The sequence below is a fragment of the Malus domestica genome, chromosome 04, assembly GCF_042453785.1.
Source record: "Malus domestica chromosome 04, GDT2T_hap1".
Taxonomy (NCBI): domain Eukaryota; kingdom Viridiplantae; phylum Streptophyta; class Magnoliopsida; order Rosales; family Rosaceae; genus Malus; species Malus domestica.
The window spans coordinates 27911735-27931477 of record NC_091664.1 but is presented as its reverse complement, the minus strand read 5'-3'; the positions used below and the strand labels follow the sequence as shown (position 1 = coordinate 27931477).

The 19743-nt window shown below is 40.8% G+C and overlaps 1 protein-coding gene and 1 long non-coding RNA gene across 2 annotated transcripts; one reads left to right on the top strand and one right to left on the bottom strand.

Annotated features, from left to right (window-relative positions):
* The first annotated feature begins 840 nt into the window (after positions 1–840).
* On the top strand, positions 841–4045 carry LOC139194926 (uncharacterized). Its single transcript, XR_011579715.1, has 5 exons — positions 841–1607; positions 1690–1849; positions 1955–2023; positions 2725–2783; positions 3773–4045. It is a non-coding gene; the product is annotated as an uncharacterized lncRNA (long non-coding RNA).
* An 11006-nt stretch (positions 4046–15051) lies between these two features.
* Positions 15052–19616, bottom strand: LOC139194925 (calmodulin-binding protein 60 B-like). The gene is made up of 9 exons (XM_070820014.1): positions 19225–19616; positions 18365–18476; positions 18201–18267; positions 17780–17832; positions 17152–17645; positions 16884–17044; positions 16588–16788; positions 16249–16420; positions 15052–16038 (listed from the first exon to the last, which is right to left on the bottom strand). The coding sequence occupies exons 2-9, from the start codon at positions 18451–18453 to the stop codon at positions 15530–15532; spliced, it is 1746 nt and encodes a 581-aa protein (XP_070676115.1). The 5' UTR covers positions 18454–18476; positions 19225–19616; the 3' UTR covers positions 15052–15529.
* Between the last annotated feature and the right edge of the window lie 127 nt (positions 19617–19743).

Here is a 19743-nt window from a genome sequence, read left to right as displayed (position 1 = left end):
TCTCATAAGATGAATTACCCTACGGGTGACTTGGAAGTCATGATTACCATTCTTGCTGTGAAGTTATGAAGGCATTATATTTGGTAAGAATGCAAGATTTTTACGAATCCAAAAAGTCTTCAATATCCATTACTTGGAAGGATTTTGATATGAGGCAGCGAAAGTGAATTGTATTGCTTAATGAACATGATTGTACGATCAGGGTGATCGTAAAGTTTGTTCTAGCTCAAGCACTTGGTGAGAAGACTACAGTAAGATTAATGTCTGGCACGTTTGCCAAGAGTATCATCTTGTGGATTGAAAACCAACGGAAGAAAAATTAAGAATGGAAGATCGAGAAGAAGTTATACTTGTTAAGTAACAAGTTAGTACATTTACTCCAGTGTTGAGTAATAACCTTTCCCAGACAGTGCAACATTACTTATTTGTTTTATGGAAAAGAGAATTGGTTTACGGAACTGCTGAGTTTCTTAAGTATGTTGGTTGTGCAGTTTCCGAAGTAACGCCATAAGGATCATGAAATGTGTCATGTGAGTCGGTTTTTGATGACTTGTGAATGGAATGTTTCTGGGTAGAGAAGGATTCGATCAAGAAAGAGTTTTAGTAGACCCTGAGACTATGGATGAGTTTCCTCAAAGTATTCAGGTGATTAAGTTAACCTGAAGTAACCAGGAATGGCAAAAGAGATCAACAGATGGATATGCCACTAATCGAGTGTGTAAGGTAAATGGTTTGATATTTTTGGAAAATTCACCGCGAACAGAAATGACGAGAATTGGAAAAGAGACAAGATAAGATTTAGACACATCAGACCATTTTTTTTTTTTCTCACTAAAGGAATCAATAAAGTTGCATACAAGTTTGTGATGCCTTCAGAATTGGCTAAGGCACATAATGTATTTTGTGTTCGATGCGTTGTCACTAAGTGGCAGGGTCGTTACATGGGACTTTGGTGCAACTATTGAGAATTAAGCCGGATATGATTGGTGAGGAACTAATGTCGACTTTGGATTGGAAAAAGAAGGTCCTAAGAATTAAGACAGAGTAAGTAGTAAAAGCTTTGTGAAGGAAATCATTCAGTAGAAAATTGTGTGGGAGAAAGAGAATCGGATGAGAGAGATTTATCCGAGGCTATTGTATGAGTATAGATGATTTGGTTGGTTGCTGGAATTTCGGGGACGAAATTCTATAAGGAGGGGAGATTGTCACAGCCCGCGCCGGAATTTTTAATTCCGAGGACATGAAATTACGGAAATGTCCCTAATACGTGACTAAGGTATAATTTTCACGTTCGTTATATCTAAGCTCCAAAAAAAAATTTGGTAATTGGAGTGGAGACTTAGACTTAAATTTTATGATGGAATTTTATGAAATTGGGATTGGTTTGGACATGTGGGATCCCCACACCTCAAAACCCTCCCCATTTCCCGTATACTGTCCTTCATACTCTCTCTCTTCCTCAGCTCTTCCTCAGAAACTCTCATTCTCTCTCTTCTTCTCGAACGCACGGGCAACCACCAAAACCACCTAAAACCTATACCAACGTTCCATTTAAGACCACCATCGTGATCCTGGGGACTTCACGAGCACGGGGATACCAATTTCAGGTGAGTTTCACTTCGAAAACCCTAGTTCTAAAGTTGCCGTGAGATGACACTGTTCATGAGCTTTGAATTGGTTACGTTTTAGGCTAAAACAAGATCACAGCGAGTTTAGTAAGGTCCCAAGGAAGCTCGGAGTGCTTCGTTGGAAGTTTTTGGACGTAAGAACACGGAGATCGACAAGTTCAAAGTTTGGCCGGAGCTTTCGAGGCGTTTTCCGGCGAATCCCCGGAGAGTTAGGAGTCGAGGTAGGTATCAATCTCTTCGTCTCGTCAAGTACTACAACTTTCCTTTTTGTTTCACTCAATTTCGTTGAGTATTGAAGAAGTTATACTCATTTGAAAAATACCCAGTTTCCGACGACCTCCGAGGCTTTCGAGGCAGTTTCCGGCCAAACCACGGCGAACTAGGTGTTGTGCAAGGTACCATTCTCTTTGTCTCTTCAAGGGCTACAACTTTCGTTTTTGAATCACTTGATTTCGTTGAGAAATGACAAAGTTATGGCAATTTGAAAAACTGCCCGGAAAACGGCCGCCGGAAAAACCAGTCCGGCGACCCAAGGAAGAAGAAGGTGCTACAGTAAAAATAAAAAATAAATAAAAATAAAATTATTTTAAAAATATGTCGACGTCCGTGACGTCGAGTAGATCACTGTGGTATATTCATATACCTAAATTGAACACCGTATGAGAAAGTTATTAAGGATTGTTGGTTAGGTGTTCAAATAACGTTTTATAGTTTTCACATTAGGTGAAAATGTGAATTGATGATCCAACCGTTGGATCATCACCAAACTTTGATACGTTGTAATACGTAATATTTGAGGATTATAGGAACTTACAGATTGGGAATCCGATTTGCGGATCTTCCGAAATTGGAGTTGTAAGTCCATAATATAGAATGTTAACCGTCACTTAGTTTTGGAAATTGACGGAGATCCAACCGTTGGATGGTAATGAAATTTTAGGATGTTATCCTAGAGATATATTGTGGACCTCTGGAAGTTATGGATTTAAAATCTGAGTGGCAGATCTTCCGGATTGAACTACGTAGTGACGTATTTTATATAAGTTATATATTCTATCGATATGAATTCTGAGGTTGGATTTGATTACTATTCTAGGCGGCGATCGTCGTGACGCCTTGATGTGTGGTGCTAGGGAGTTGTTGGACGAACTCCAGGTGAGTGGGCAGTTTTGTTTTCCGTATATATATATACTTGACGTTTCCCAGAAATTGAATTGAAATGAAAATATGTTTAAAATGAAATGCATATGAGTTATGTGGAAAAACGGGAAGTGAAATACCATGCATAGAATTGATATGAAAAGTATATAGAAATGTGAGTTGAAATGCCATGCATGAATTAATATATGATGCATATGTATGAATTGGTGCGGTGGACGCACAGGTAAGAATTGATTTATGATGCATATGTATGAATTGGTGCGGTGGACGCACAGGTAAGAATTGATTTATGATGCATATGTATGAAATGGTGCGGTGGACGCACAGATGAGTATTTAATTACTGTTATGATGATGATGATATATATTGAGCTCAAATCCTGCACCATGGTTTAGTGCTTATAGTATTCACCGCATCGCACGCTCGCCTTGGATCCAAGTAGATGCTAGTCGTACAGTCCACGCGGAGTGGGTACGACAGGCCAGTCGCGAGAGTGTTAGTGAGATTCCGACTGGTGGGTGACCTTAGATTATGTGCACAGATGATTTATGAGAAGCACTAGAGCGTAACTTGTGTGCAGAAGGCCGGACGGGTCACAGAGGTGACTCCGGTAGAGTGATAATGATAGATTTTGAGCTCTAGGTTCAACCGTATAGGGCTATTAGAGGGCCTACGGTTGATTACTTTCTTGCACCTGATATGATTATGTTGATGCATTCATACCTTATTACTGTTGAGATAATGTGGCATGGCATAATTAATATGAGAAATGTTGAGATGACATGGCATGGCATGATTGATAAAGAGATAATGTTGAGATAGTAAAAATGAAGTTTTGAGAATATATATGTATATTTATATTTTACATTTCTGGGAAAGTATACAGGTTTTACGGAGAGGGGTTACAACGTTTTGAGAAATGTTTGGATTTGGAAAAGAATTGTTTTACTGACCCACTCAATTTTGGTTTTGCGCCCCTCCAGGTTCAGGAATCACAAAGGTGTGGTGACTACGAGGAATTCGACGGTGTTCTGACAGATTGGACAAAATTAGGACTCACCTTCGGGTGTATCAATTTAAATTGTATCTTAAAGCTTCCGTACTGTGCAAATGGTTACGTCACTCTCACGTGACGGCCAGCATGCCCTCCTTCGGGACGGGGTGTGTCAGGATACCTATTAAAATATCGATACCGTGAAAAACCGATAATATCGGCGATATTTCGCCGATATTATCGATTTTTTCTTCCTTGGTTACAGATACGGCGGGGAAAGTTCGAGAATTTCTTTCCGTACGTGTTTGCCTAGTGGCTAGATATTTTCTTTTGGAATATTCATAAAAGGGCCTGAAGTTAAGTTGAAATTACGGCCCTCTGCCATTGGGTATATAGAACTTTAACGAAAAGTTCTTAGTACTACTCAATTTAACGAAAAACCACATTTTACATTAAAAAATCAATCTTGGTACTAATCATTTTACCATTTATTTTGTCCTTATCGTTAAAATTGAAAATTTTTAAACTATTTTTATTAGTTTTCAATTTTTTTTTAGTCCAGGCATGTCGGGTTCTCAATTGTCGGATCCTTATGCCTATATGTGGAATTGCCTTAAGATAATCAAAGGAGTTTTTACGATGCTAAACAGAAAAAGAATGATGTTAATAAAAACGCTTAACGAATAAAGATATGATTAATTCTTCAACAGACTATTGCGCACCACGTGACGTCATTAGTCTAATTCACTTATTGTCTATTTGCTTTACATCTCTTTTGCGCATCTACTTGACACGCCCCGATCCTGATATTTCCCCGAATATCAGGATAGGCACGTGCTGGCTGACACCTGAGGGTGACGAAAGCCATTTATTAAGTGCAAATGCTGAAAACAAGGACTAGATAAGGTTTATAAATATACAAGAATAAAGAATATGCATTTAAGGAACGTGTTTACAGCATACAACTAACTAGAATATTAAAAGAATTAATATAAAATTGAATGAATAAAAGAATGGGTCCCACACCAATAGGACTCGAAGATGCCAATATGGAAGTGTCTGGATGCCGGGATTGTATGTCTCGATTCTAAGCCCTGAAGGGGGCGCAAAACAAACATGAGTGGACCAAGTTGATATATACAATAAAACAATTATCAATATACTAACCCCCAAGTTTTATGAAAACACGTATATATCATGATAAACATAGGTTTTCTGAAACCTAGCATGTCGTGCAATGTCTCAAATCATAACTTGTATATGTAATAATCACTAGTGAATTGTCCGATAACCCCCAGGCTCAATGCCAGCTCTCCGTCTCTGAGCAGATCGTCAGAGGAAAATACACTTCAGGCCCCATGCCAGCTTCTCGTCCTTGTGCTAAATAGCCAGAGGAAACACACTCCAGGCCCTATGCCAACATGAAACCGTCGCCCGGGACGGACCGAAATCTATCCCTACGTCTTGTAGCGGAAAGGACCACTAGGTAAGTACAAAACCATTGAACATATATATATTGAAAAGCAACTTCATAGTATAAAATCATCCATCATCTATACTATAAAGAGGTGTTTGAAATATGTTCTAAATATCATATCGTCATCCATCGGATATCTATAAGTTTCAAACTAGCCTCAGTAAGCATGTTATCTCAAATCGTTTCATAAAATGTAATCATTAAATCATGCCTTTCATGTATGCATTTCTACTATTAAAACATGCATTTTAGAAAGAGTCCACTTACAGATACTTAGCTGCCGAAGAACCACGCAAACTAGCAACCACATAAACGTCACAAATATTACCCCTAAGCACATAAATGGTCCAATTAATAAAACTCTATTATAACAATTGAATTTGGGAAAATGGACATTGGAAACAGATTCAGAATATCGAATTACCCTAAGAAAGGTCTCAGTTAAATTTCGTAAATGTCAACAGAATATTCCTGGACGAAATATTCTCTAATGGAATATTCCCTAGTGGAATATTCCCATAAAGGGTTTGGATAGGTTAGGGCTAAGGGTTTAGCTAATTAGGTGGGCTAGGTTTAGAGGAGAGGGCTTAGGGCCCTGGTTCAAAAGGCCCGAAGGCCTTAAGCCTAAGGGTTTTGGGTTGGGCTTGGCAGGAAAGGCCCAAAAGGCCTATTCTTGATGGGTCGCCGGACCCAAGGAAGAAGAAGGCAGGATTTCGGCCGGAAATCTACACCAACTTTAAACGGCCATAACTTTGTCAAGACGCAACGAAATCGAGTGATTCAAAAACGAAAGTTGTAGTTCTCGAAAAGACGAAGAAAATAGTACCTCACACAATATCTAACTTGTCGTGTTTTGGCCGGAAAACACCTCGAAAGCAGCAGAGGTCGCCGGAAACTGGGTAAGATTCAAATGAGTATAACGTCTTCAATGCTTAACAAAATTGGGTGAAACAAAAAGGAAAGTTGTAGTACTCAGCGAGACGAAGAGATTGACACCTTGCAAGCATGCCAACTCGTCGTATTTTGACCGAAAATTACCTCAAAAGTGGTGGTGCTCGTCGGGAAATATGGAGAATGCTCCCCGAGCAGTTTTCACGTTTAAACCTTCACCAAAAACCATATTTTAGCAACCACTAAGCCTTCTAAACTACTAGGGAGGAAGATGGAAGAGTGGTTTAACTTACCTTCTTTGGAAAACACTTGCACAATGATTGTGCATAGTGCCAAAGATAGACCAGAGATGTGAGGGAGAGAATGGTGGTCCAAGTGATGGTGATGGGTGGTGCGTCATGGCTAGTTGGGTGTGAGGATGAGTGTGTGTGTGTGTGTGTCATCGGAGAGCCACGGTGGTGGTGTTTGGGTTAAAACTGAAACTTTGGGCTCAAAATGAAGTTAGCCCAGAAGAAGGTATAGAAGGAAAGAAGCTCAAGGCTCAGCCGAAGCCCAGAAGGCGGAAGAAGCCCTTTTCCCGACTAAGTGCAGATCACTTGAGCAACTTGCTCACCTACCTAGAAGTCAAGTGGTGTAGACTAGCCAGTTAATCAGCCCAAAAGTACTTTATAATGGCAGTACAAGTAAAAAGTTGATGAGTCACTACCCTTCAGCCACATTCGGGCAAGATCGATGCTGCAGACAGTCAAGCCAAATCATCTATAAAAAGGGAAAGAAAAATCAGAGATAAAGACACTCAATCAAACAAAAAAATACACAAACTCTGCTCAAACCAGATTTGCATACGAAGCCGTAGTTAGCACCAAGCCTTCATCCTTTTCAGGATTAACCTTCACCAAAAGCCTTTGTAAAAGCTCTACTACCTTGTCTGAATCTTGTTGTAATATCGATTCCCTCATGTAAACTTATTTCCCAATCTCCTATTCTAGCTCTCAAACTCTTTGTAAATCACAAAGAGAGGAAGTTGCAAGACGATCAGCCTTGCCCGACAAGCTCGCCAATAAGTAGAAGCCTGACAGACAATATCAACCGGCGCCAACCTCTTGGGGAGCTGTGTGCTTGTCGGCCAGGAAACGTCTCCATCAAAAATTCCTCCAGACAAACATAGTTTTGGCACGCCCAGTGGGACTACTTTTCAATCTCATATGTCGAAGAAGAGAAGCCATAAAACTTTCAGAAAGAGCACAAAAGTACGAATCATCTCAACCTTTGCTAAAGATGACAGATCAACAAGGAAATCCTTCTTCTCCATCAGGACAGGTGGTCTTGGAAAACCTGACTTCATCTGGAAGGTCTGAAGGAGAAACTAATGAAGAGTTGCAGGCTACTATGATACAAGTATTGAAGAGCATGGAAATGATTTCTTTGGAAACCAAGGGAGAAGTAAGTAGACTTTGTCCCTTAACATGAAATCTACATAGGAGACTAGATCTAGAGTTCTCTACCCCAAAATGTGCTTAAGGAGGTGTGATGAGCCAGGCTACCTCTAGAAGTAAACCAATTATTCCCCTATTTCCGCTATTTGAAGAAGAAAGGGATAAGGGAAAGAAAAAGGGAGTTCTTGAAGGAAGTTAACCCATGATTGAACAGGTTATAGAGAAAGAATTCCCTAGCTTCCCATTATTATCATTTAATAATAGGAAGCAGAGTGAACAAGAAAGAACGAAGTATGGGATGCCCATAATGACCGGAGAATCCAACAGACATGAAGGCTTCACAACCTCATATAAGCCTTCTCCTTATAAGACACCTATGTTGGCTAATAAGGGAGGATGAGCCAACTGGAGAAAGCTCGAATCAAAGAAGGAAGCAGGTGCCGGCTATGACCGAATCCCAAAGAACGAGTCTGCTCTTATCTTCCATGATAATAATACAGCTACTCAGCAACTGAGGGAGGAATTGGCTGAATTAAGGAGGACGGTGGCTCATAATGCTCAACCACGAGCTCGTCCAGTATTCAGGGTTACTTATAAAAAACCTTATCTTGAATACATTGATGAGCAAAACCCATTTCCTCTCAACTTCAAAATGCCCGCATTCCTAACATTCACAGGAGAAGATGGCAGTGTGTCATCCAGAGATCACATTTTCAAATTCTCCAATCATTGTGTGGCATATGAAGACAACCCGAACTACAAGTTGAGGTTGTTTGGAAATTCATTGGCGGGGCTAGCATCTCAGTGGTACTCTCTATTACCCCTTAAGTCTATTGCCAACTGGGGGTAGATGGAGATGGCATTCCATGAACAGTTTTACAGAATAGAACCAGAAATGACTATTAATGACCTGGTTGAAGTCAAACAATACGACCATGAGTCCACAGAGGATTTCATGATGAGGTTCAGAAAGACAAGAATGAGATGCCAATTCCCTGTTAACCAAGCTCAAAGGGCTTTGAGATTACCTATGAGGAAAAGGTTCTATGATACGCAATTCAACGAGTTACAGGAGTTGGTAATCGCCGCCACAAAGTATGAAAGGTTGATGCTAGAAGATCAACAAGTGAAGAATACTTCCAAGGTTCATCCTTTTTACAAAAACAAAGCTGAAATTCATCGTGTGGAGGTAGAAGAAGCAATGGCAGAGCATGAAGATGACCATGATAAAGAGGAAATTGATGTTTGTGCTGCTGAAATGATCACGCCTTTCAAACCATTGATGGTGAAAGGGTTGGTTCAACCCATCAAAAACCAGAAAATCGTAATGAACGATGGAGGGTTCGTCCCTATGAAAGCTCCCAAGTACCAAAGTTATTCATTTGATTTGGCCAAAGCACCTGAGATCTATGAAGAATTGGTGCGGGCAAGAGTAATTTTGCCCGACAGTACTAAAAAGATGCCCAAGCCATAAGAGCTAAGGGGGAAGAAATATTGCAAGTTGCACTATACCTTCAACCATTCCATAGCCAATTGTGTCCAGTTCAAAGATTGGATACAAGACCTTATAGTGAAGGGAAAGCTATTGCTTGACAAACTCCAAGCTAGTATGATGGTTGATACAAACCCTTTCCCAGAAGCCCCTATCAACATGATCAACCTGATTTGGGTAGAGAAGCCGGGGTCATCATTCATTGCAAAAGAAGAGGGAGATAGATCCCATGTTACTCCAATACCCCCATGTCATAATAGCACCAGAAGAAGGACCAAGTGATCATGATCAGGTCCTGAAATTGGTATTAGTAGGGGAAGCAGAAAAGAAAATAAAAAGGTGGCAGGGAGTTGCCTGGATATATAACATGGGATTTTTTTTCAAAAGTGTGATTGCCCAACTCATGGGGTGTTAAAAAGAAGAAATTTTTTTATTCAGATAGTGCCATAAGCAAGGCAAGTAGAGGCAAAACACATGTTCATTCTGATAAAAAGAAGGGTTACAAGTGATCATAGTCTAATAGATTTACATCTTCACTTAGAGTAATTATTCGGGAATGATAAGTCTGCATGATTGCAAAAATTCTACCAGGTTCGATCAGAACAGTATTGCTATTAACAAGTTGAGACCTAGTGTGCTCTAGCTCTAAGTTTGACTTATTCACTTCTTCAATTTGATGTTTAAGGGTGCCAAGAAGAGTTGTTTGCTCAGCTTTAAGAGCAACAAGTTGTTCTTCCAACTTTTGGATTTCAGAAGTTACCACTCCAATCCTTTCTTTTGTCAGCAAGCCCTCATCCATCAACTGTTCGACCTGAGCAGAAGTGCTTGATTCTTTCTCCTTGAAGCATCTTACACGATTGGCTTGTCTCTCAGCTCTCTGATGTTGATCCCTGTGAGCCCTCAGGTTCTCGAAGTAAGAGAGAAATGAATCATATTGGGTTTTGGATAGCTGGCCGGCTTTGAAAAGCTTTATCGTAACATTTTCTATGTCATGAAGAGCCTTGAGGCTGAACGAAGATGAGAAGTCATTCCTCACCCATTCTTGGAAAGCTCGGCATTTCTCTTGAAAGCCGGAAGGTTCAAAAGAACGCTTTAAAGATTTCAGCCTTATCTCAAGTTGCCCGAATTCTTCAAAAAGCTCAGGCCAGTCAGCAATCATTGAAAATGAAAAAGAAAGAGGATGGGTTCGTACTCCAGTTTCTTCTAATGGAGTAGTAACCACTGATGAGGCCAAATCTCCAATTTCAGTCATGGTTCTCTCAATTCCAGGGAGGGAAATCCCTGTACTTCCAGAAGTTGAAGAAGGCTGGGGTAACTCCGTCTTACGCACCAAACGTGGGGGAGATTTGCCTGAAGCCTCTCTTATGGCCTGCTGCAAGAACCAAAGAAGACCAGATTAAGGCAAGAAAGACAGTTTAAGGTAGAGAAAAGCTTTGGGAAGAAGAAATATGCTTGAATGGGCCTAGGGGCTTTAAGAGGAAGAGTATCAGCTCCTGTTTGAAAAGAAGAATCACTACCACCAACGAGAGAAGAAAAAGCTGTGCCCGAACCTTCAATAACGCCCTAAGGAGCATCCGGGGATTGCAACAGTTGTTAGTAAATAGGTTATGAGAAGAAAACAGAAAGAAAAGATGCCTCCATACCTGAGTGTGACCCTGAGGAGAAGAAAGAGGTTCATTGGTAGTAGTTATTGGGCAAGGAAGCACCTGAAAAATAGCTACCCTTGAGGTCACAGGAATCTCAGGGGCTACGGGTTCTTCAAGTGTCATCATTGACAGTCGTTGTGATTCATGTATTGGAGATGGCTGGAGAAAATGTAAATAGAAAGTCAATATGGACACAGTGTATAGAAGTTCAATATCAGGACAACTGCTCACCACACTACTGTCTTCATCCACAAAATGCAACATGACTTCTGTTGCTGGATTGAATTGAGAACCTGGAGTTGCCTTTAGGGCAGAAGGAGAAATAGAAGACCTTGGAGGTGAACCTTGACTAGGCAATGGGGCAGATACCCTAACCTGGATAAAAAGAGAGGAAGAGAAAAGTTCGGTCATCTGTTCCAGAGACTATAAAGATTCAAGAATGAGGGAAATACACCTATGAAGGATTAACCCAAGGAGGATAGACGCTTGTTTCTCGGGTAAATGATAAAGAGGTCTTGGGTGGAAGAATCTTTTCCTCCCTTACGACCTAAATCAAGCAATCATGTTCAGAGTTTAATAAAAGCAAGGGAGATCATGCAAATAAAAATACAAGCAAATACCTCAAGCTCCTTGAGGGTGACATTCTGCAGATCTTCAGCTTTTTGATGCATTTCAGCTCCCAGTGGATCATCCCTGGATGCAATAGTTGGTTTCTTGGAGGCCTGAGGCCCTGATTTCAAAGAGAACAGGTACAATTAGCTAAGGAAGAAGGGTGGCAGTCTGATAAAAGAAAAAAAAAACTTACTTGAAGACTTTTGCTTCTTTATGCCTGCCTCAGAAACTGGAGCTGATGAGGCTGAAGACTTGGAAGCTTGGATGGTCCTCGCTCTCTTACTCTTTATGGTGGGAATTGGTCGTTTAGGTTTGGGTGGTGATGCAGGTTCAGATTCTGAGGTCTGGACCACAACTACTTTTCTTCTCTTAGGCGCTTTGATGTTTGCCTCGGGTATTTCTGCAGCCTCTGAATCTCCAAAAGATTCTGAAACATCTCCGCCATCTCCAGCTTCTCGTCTTTGAGCCTCTACTGCGGCTCCATGAAGAACTGATGCATCAACTGAATCATCCTCTAATTTAATGGATGCCGTTTCAACATCTACTTGAGCTACATGATAAAGAAAAATAAGACTTAAAGAACTTCAAAGGAAGGCAAAGTCGAGTCGGGAAGAGAAATACCTATCAAAAGTAACTGGTTCTTCTACTGAACCATTTCCTTCCAGTTTTCAAGTTCGCTCGAACTTGGGTATGACTTGAGGGAAAGTTGGTTAAAGAGACGGTCGTGGGTTTCTCGCAAATCTCTTCCATATTTCTTGGTCCATTTGGCTTCCCACCAGGTGGAGAATAGTGGAATACATTTGAAGTTAAGAAATATGGACTTTCGGGCAGCCTGATTCATAACTTCCACACTTCGTCGGGCAGCTCGAAAGGTCACCTTTGAAAGGGATGGTAACCGGAAGGAAGTGCCACAGTGGACAAAATCAAAGAATGGGATAGGAATGGCTTGCCTAAAGCCTAATTGCCAGCCACAAAAATTAGGGTGATACACTTCCAACCCACGATCATAGCGGTTGCCACGAACTCCCCAGGCTATGTCTCTTGGTTGAATACAACTAATGAATTTCTCCCTGCAAAATGAACTGGCATCTTCCCCAGGAGCGTCTTGGAAGGCTTGATCAGAGAACCAAGGATATCTCCTCAAAACTAAAGCGCCCCACTTCAAGAATGATCGGGTTCTACAAACTTTGAAGAAATAAAAACAGGCAAAAATAGAGTGATCTGTAGGAGTGACTTCAGCTAAGATTTGGGCAGGGGCCACACCTTCTGGGAACTTTAAGTTAACAGCCCGAAATTCTGGGAAATACCATTGGAGCCATATTTGAATCATCCATATGGGTCCATTCAGATTGGTTTCAAATGGCTCGCCTCGAGTCATTTCAAAGAGGAGATGATAAAGATGAGAAAAAAGAAATAGACCTGTGGCTACATCATCAAAGTTGTGAATGGCTTCCACTAAGGGGATCCATTCAACCTTAATCCCTTTAGATTTATTTGGAAAAACATGCTTGTTGAGCCAGTATAAAAGGAAGTACATATGTTCCTGATCTTTATTGGCATACGAGGAATCTGCACCAAAATTCTCCTTTACAAAAGGGATGAATCCCTTGAAAGAAGTCCCGTAACTCTTAAATGTCGCAGAGTTGTATTCCAATTGAAGAAAAGAGGTGGATGAACTGGAGCTTTCAACAATTGAAGAGGAAGAGGGAACCCAGTCTTGGGTGATATTTACAATCCTGCCCGATGGTCTTAGCCCGAAGACTTGGGCCATGTCTAGAACAGTTAGAGACATGAGACCCATGCAAAAATCAAAAGTATTTATGCCCGAGTTCCAGAAAAGAAAATAAGTAGCAAGCAGTTTGGGCTTGGCAATAATGGTAGTCTTTGAAAGCATTATTAGTTCATAGATACCATTGTTCATCCACTTCTTCTTGAAGGTTGGCTCTAGTTCATCAATCCACCGAGCCCAAGCTGGGTCGTTCATTAGAGGAAAGCCACGACGATATGATAACCACTTAGATGAAGAGATGCCCGACTTGGCCAAGAAAGGATTTGGGGTAAACCAGTTACCCCTGGGCATATTACTCTCTATCACAGCAGGGGCGTGAGAAATCCATGCAGGACCTAACGATTGTACCCTGTGTGCTTCAAAGAAAAGTTCAGAACACAAACCTGCCCGAGGGCAATGCAATCCGTTGAGTAAGCGGGGTAAAGTAGCGATGCCTTCACCATATTCGTATGATAGCTGGACTTGACCGGATCCTGAAGCCATTTGATAAGTTTGGAAGAGGCGCGACAAGAAGATGACAAGGGCATAAGATATTGGGCAAAGAGCAAAATGGAGTCTGAAAATTTGAAAGAAGTAAAATATCTGGGAAGGTAAGAAATTTTAAAAGGGGGGGATTTCGTACTACGGATAGCTGATGATTCGTGGGTTAGTGGAAATATCGCAGGTAAGTGACGGTTATTTTTGAAAAAATGTAAGTCCCAAGTAAAGACGTAGGTATGAGAGGCGGCTATTCAATCAATATTGATGCCTGGAATACCAGCCTGAATATTAATTGAAGGGGGCACTGTTTGGGTTAAAACTGGAACTTTGGGCTCAAAATGAAGTTAACACAGAAGAAGGTATAGAAGGAAGGAAGCCCAAGGCTCATCCGAAGCCCAGAAGGCAGAAGAAGCCATTTTCCCGACTAAGTGCAGATCACTTGAGCCACTTGCTCACTTACTTAGAAGTTAAGTGGTGTAGACTAGCCAGCTAATCAGCCCAAAAGTACTTTACAATGGCAGTACAAGTAAAAAGCTGATGAGTCACTACCCTTCAGCCGCATTAAGACAAGATCGATGCTGTAGACAGCCAAGCCAAATCATATATAAAAAAGGAAAGAAAAATCAGAGATAAAGACACTCAATCAAACAAACAAATACACAAACTCTGCTCAAGCCAGATTTGCATACGAAGCTGTAGTCAGCACCAAGCCTTCATCATTTTCAGGATCAACCTTTACCAAAAGCCTTTGTAAAAGCTCTGCTACCTTGTCTGAATCTTGCTATAGTATCGATTCCCTCCTGTAAACTCATCTCCCAATCTCCCATTCTAGCTCTCAAACCCTTTGTAAATCACAAAGAGAGGAAGTTACAAGACGAACAGCCTTGCCCGACAAGCTCGCCAATAAGCAGAAGCCCGACAGACAATATCAACCGGCATCAACCTCTTGGGGAGCTGTGTGCTCGTCGGCCAGGAAACGTCCCCATCGGAAATTCCTCCAGACGAACATGTGGGTGCGTGAGTGTAGTGCTCGGGCCGAAGGAGAGAGAGCTGAGAGAGTTGAGAGAATAAAGAGGGAAATAGGGAAAGAGGGAAAAGAGAGGGTCACGGGGATACACAAATAAAGGGGTGGGCCCTTAGGCTCACCAATTAAGAACTAAAAACCATTTTTAAATAAAATGGGGGTGGGGTTTAACACTACTTGTGCTAGCATCTAAAATCCACCTACTTTGATTTTATAATAAGCTATTGTGCACTACGTGGGGCTGTAGTTTGGTTCATTAATATCTGTTTGCTTTTGCGCCTCACTTATGCATTTACTTAGTTAGCATCTTGAATTAGTGCAACCCTGCTTACTTTAACAGACTAGCACGCACCACGTGACGTCGTTATTGTCAAAGTAACAACTAAGTAAGATACATAAAAGTAGTAATTTTTATACTGTATTTCTTTTCAGAAGCCTAATTTTCATTTTGATTCTATGTACAATATATGTACAATATGATCAATTAACTGCAGGAAAGTAATATGTACAATATGATCAATTAACTACAGTAAAGAAAAACTTGTGAATTACTTATGACTTGTTTGAGAAGTGCTTTTAAACGACTGAAACCGTTTTTAGATAAAATGTTTTTAAACTAATCTTTAGTAAAAATGCAAGTTAATTATGGAAAAACACTTGAAGTGCACTAGTTATATACTTCTCACAGGAAGCACTTCAAGTATTTTTGAAACCCAAAAATATTTTTTCTAAAAGTGTTTTCAGTCGTTTAAAAGCACTCGTCAAACGAGCCATAAGCCTAGCACATCTAGGACAAGGAGAGGATTTTTACCACTTTTACTTCGAGGTAGTTGCTTGATTTTACAGCTAGTAAATAGTAATTAACAAACTAAACCATAGAAGATGAAACTGCATGTCTTCTAAGAGTTCAGATACATAGGAGGACGCCTTGCCATTCTTTTCGCAGCCACATCCCTCCTAACCGAAACCGACCATTTAATGGCGGCACGAAGCTTGCACCAGCATTCCCTGGGTTTCCGTCTAGTTCCTGCGCTATGTACAAAAGCAGGAAGAGAGAAATGCTCGGCTTCTGCTTCGCTACTTGAAGTGAAGTAGAAGCCGCCTGCTTGTCCCCATGTTGGGTTTGTAGGGGAACAAGTTGATGCTTGAAACTGGAAAGGGTTTTCTGTGCCTAAATGACCAGTTGGGACAATTGGCGCTTGAAAACCACCGACAGGCGGCCAACCGCTTTCTCCGTTGTAGATAATGGAGCTAAGATCCTCCATCGAAAAGCTGCTGCTTCGGAGTTGTATTGGATGGCTAGGTTGTGCCACAGAAACCATTGGCTGATTGCTGCTACCTTCTGCTTGGTAGGGACATGAGGTCGAAGTTGATGCATGGTTGAAACCTACTTGTAGTGGGAGTTCATCTGTGAAAAAATACTTGGTTTTTAGTTACTTGGAAAAGCATAGGTAAGGCAAAACATGCTATAATGTCAAGATTTCAAAGAGACGACCAATAGACACTTCTAATCAACAACGATATTGTCCCTACGTGTGGATTTTATTTTATGAGGTTTCCGATGTGGGACGTTACATTCTTCATCATCTAATGCCATGTATATAATGTAACATTTTACCTTGATGTGTTAACTGAAATTGAACTTGCTGCATATCAGGGTTTGGACAAGCGATTGAGTCAGCTTGTGGAACTGGCAAAGGCTTCGAAAGGCCAAATATAGTTGAAGCATCGACGGGCACCAAATCTCTTACATTTCGATAAGCCTGCTGCTTCAAAGCTTCCACCAGCATCTGCATACAGAATTAGGGAGCTCATCATTTTTTAGCACCAATGAAAATTTAAATACGCATCAATTCTGTGTCTTCGGAACCAAGCAACTGACAAATTAAGGCAGATCAAGAATACCCGTGAAAGATTAGAAAATGTAAAGGAGCTCGAAAATGTGTAGTACGCGTACCTTCTGATGCGAGTCGATTTCATCCAGAGAACAGAACTGGCCATTGATTATTGCCCCTTCAAGCCCGTGGATGGAATTGAACAGGAGACTTACGTCATGTTCAGCGCTATAGTAGGCATAGAACTTATGATCATCCAACTTACAGGCCCTAGCGTGCTTTACGATTGTTTCCCATATCTTGTCCGAGATCCCAGGCAAAACCTACATTTCGGCAGCAGAAAATTAGACATATATATTAAACTACAGGTATAAACTACTCTAGGCACACTACTTAGCAGAAGAAATGATTTTCTTACATTTCGTAGCGAGGATGCATCTTTCATGTACGACTGCAGGAAGTCCTCCACGGTGCTGATTCCCTTCTCGTACAGTCTCTTATGAGAGGCACCATCTTTCGATATCTTTTCCAGGCGCCATATTTCGTCGTTTGGGTGTGGAGGGTGGTGTTTCTTATACACTGAATCATCATTTTCTATGTCAATTTCATTTAGTTCAATGCCAAAACAGTTTACATTTTAGTAAAGATCAGGAGTAGTGAGTTAAGGATGTTCTTTATAAACTTACGTTCTCCGCGGTGATCTTTAACCACAAACGGTTTACTTGTAGCTTCCCTAATTCGAACTTCACTCTGGGCTTTGGCCACAACTCGAGCTGCTAGTCTGAACTTTCTGCATCTTACCCAGCTTGAGTTGTCGGTAAACATGACATCACCGAGAGAACCAACTCCCTCTCTCAGTGTAACATGTATGTCACCCGTCACTAATGGCCTTTTGCCTTCCCTTGCGCGCACAATGTAGGTGTTGAGTTCTTTTTCGGTCCAATCCTCTTGATCATCGGACCCGAACTCACCATTCAGCACAAAAAGTTCGACCTTTAGTGAAGATAGGGGACCGGAATGGACTATAGCACCAGTACTGGCATCAAACAGTTCAATTTGAAGAGGCTCGCCGTTCTCTGCTTCCACCCTACTGCCTGTGAATATGGTAGTTGGCAGCTTGTTGATAAAACGCAACTGCAAGCCGCTTCCTCCAGATGTACTCCCACTTTCGTTTGAGCGCCTGTGACAAAATTAACAACAAATCCAATATGAATCTTGCAAGAAACAATTTGTGCAGTATGAATGTATCATCGATACGCTGCGTGTTCATCGGAATATATCAGCTATTGGAAGCTTTGGTGACTAAAAGCTAACCTTGGAGATGCCATGAGGATGGGAAGAATACGGTGCTCCAACTCATCTCGCACCTATATACGACAAAGATACATGAACAATGAACTCAAGAGACCTCACAAAAAAAGATTTCGAACAAATTTGCGCAACATATGCTCCTGCATAAGTTCTAAATGGCAAAAACCGCGTTTAAACGGTAAATCCTAGCTTTCTTTCAGCAGTTACTCAAACCGTCTTCCTAATCGAAGGCAATAAACTTGCGAAAACAAAGCACAGTAAGCCTAATAAAACCTGGTAACTATGATTACTGCAAACAGTTCAATATTTAACTTCTATATTGCTGCATAACACACAGAAACTATCACTAAAAAGCTTTCTTAAGTCTGATCGAAGCTGGAGCTTAGATTCATTCGTACAGACAAGAACGGAGATTCAAACTTACTATTCTTCGAAAGGAGCGCTCCAACACGCCATTCAGTCTGGCATCCGTCATCGCATCCCTAAGAACACTGCACAACAAACATCACAAAACCCTAAAGTCAAAAAAACCAACTCAATCAACCGGAAAAGCACTAACTAAACTTATACTCAAACTGAACTACCTACTTGGTAAAAGTAAGTCTCCTTTTCGGTTCAGGAACAGGAAATTCAAACTCCTTGCCATCCTCGCCACGAAAATGCCTCTTGAAGTTCATCACAAACCCGTCCGAAACAGCAGCTAGCAGTTAGTTGAGTTTAGTTTCCAAAAAGCACGTAAGATTTCCAACAAAGCGCAACGAAATCAACAAACTGCTCAGTCCTTTAAATACAAAATCTTGGATTGAACTATTGAAGACAGAAGGTACATGGAAGGTTCGTAGTACTAAAGACAGACACGCTAAACCTTGAAAGTCAAGCTAAGATTAGCTCATGCTTTAAACTAACAAGAACCCAAAATTTGGATTAAGATAGTAATACTTTTAGATTATACCAACGTTGCATCAGCTTTTATAGGATTAATCGATGACTGTCTGTAGTATTTTTGTCTCACTCTTTATGAAAAGCAGAAAAGAACACATATTTTCAAGATTCTCAGGCGTTGGAATTTCAGATGGATAACTAATCAGACGCGTCATGATTGAAAAGTACCGAAAAATACACAGTATATTCCAAGAGATACGGGACAGAGAGTTTAGTGAGAGAGCTATGTTCGTTGTGTGTGACTGGATTTAGAAAGAGAGAGAGAGACAGAGACAGAGTCCACGTGGATAGAGACTAAGCCAATTAGAACAAAGCGTGTATACTATAGATGATATGAAGGTTGCTAGAAGGTGCAGAAAATACAAATTTTTCCATGAATACGCGTTCCCATTTCTCTGAAATTTGACCTGAAAGTGCATTTCATTTTCCGTGCAAAACCCACTGGCTAGAATTACACCGATGTACTAATAACATGTTAATACGCTACGTTAATCAAATATATTTACCGATGTTATTGGCGACTTCTGAAAACCATATCCAATAGCTTGAATTTATAATTATTTGCAGGCCTGCAGCTTCCACTAACTTTAGTGTGTCACGATCTTTGCTGTCCACCTGTACAGGGTTGATTTGTATTGTGAATATAAAGGGATTCTCTCTCCTGTTTTTTTCTTCTTCTTTCTCTCTCTGCAAAGATGAAATCTTGAGTTTAAACAAAAGAAGAGGAAAAAAAAGAGAAGAAAAATCTTTGTCCGAGTAAGAGACCGTTGAACTTGAAACTTGAAACTTGAAACTTGAAAGGTTGTTCACTTGGTTGACTTGTAGTTGGTGGAGATTGCATAATGCAGGTTCTGTGAAATTTTCTGGGAATCCAGTTTTCCGGGAAAATTCTAGGAACCTCTATGGAGGTGGAGCTGGAGACTTGCCTTTCCCCAAGTCGTCCCCGGACCCAGGAAGATTTTTTTATCTAGTCTTCTGAGGTCTGATGCAATCAAAGCATCAATTTTGACTAACCATATTTTAAT

What these genes read in the sequence shown, in the direction of transcription:
- LOC139194925 (XM_070820014.1), bottom strand. Translation starts at nt 18,453, where the DNA reads ATGAACTTCAAGAGGCATTTTCGTGGCGAGGATGGCAAGGAGTTTGAA. An exon ending in AGGAGACTTACTTTTACCAA is followed by an intron (nt 18,268 to 18,364) that starts GTAGGTAGTTCA and finishes TTTGTTGTGCAG; the next exon opens with TGTTCTTAGGGATGCGATGA. An exon ending in TAAAGATCACCGCGGAGAAC is followed by an intron (nt 17,045 to 17,151) that starts GTAAGTTTATAA and finishes ATGATGATTCAG; the next exon opens with TGTATAAGAAACACCACCCT.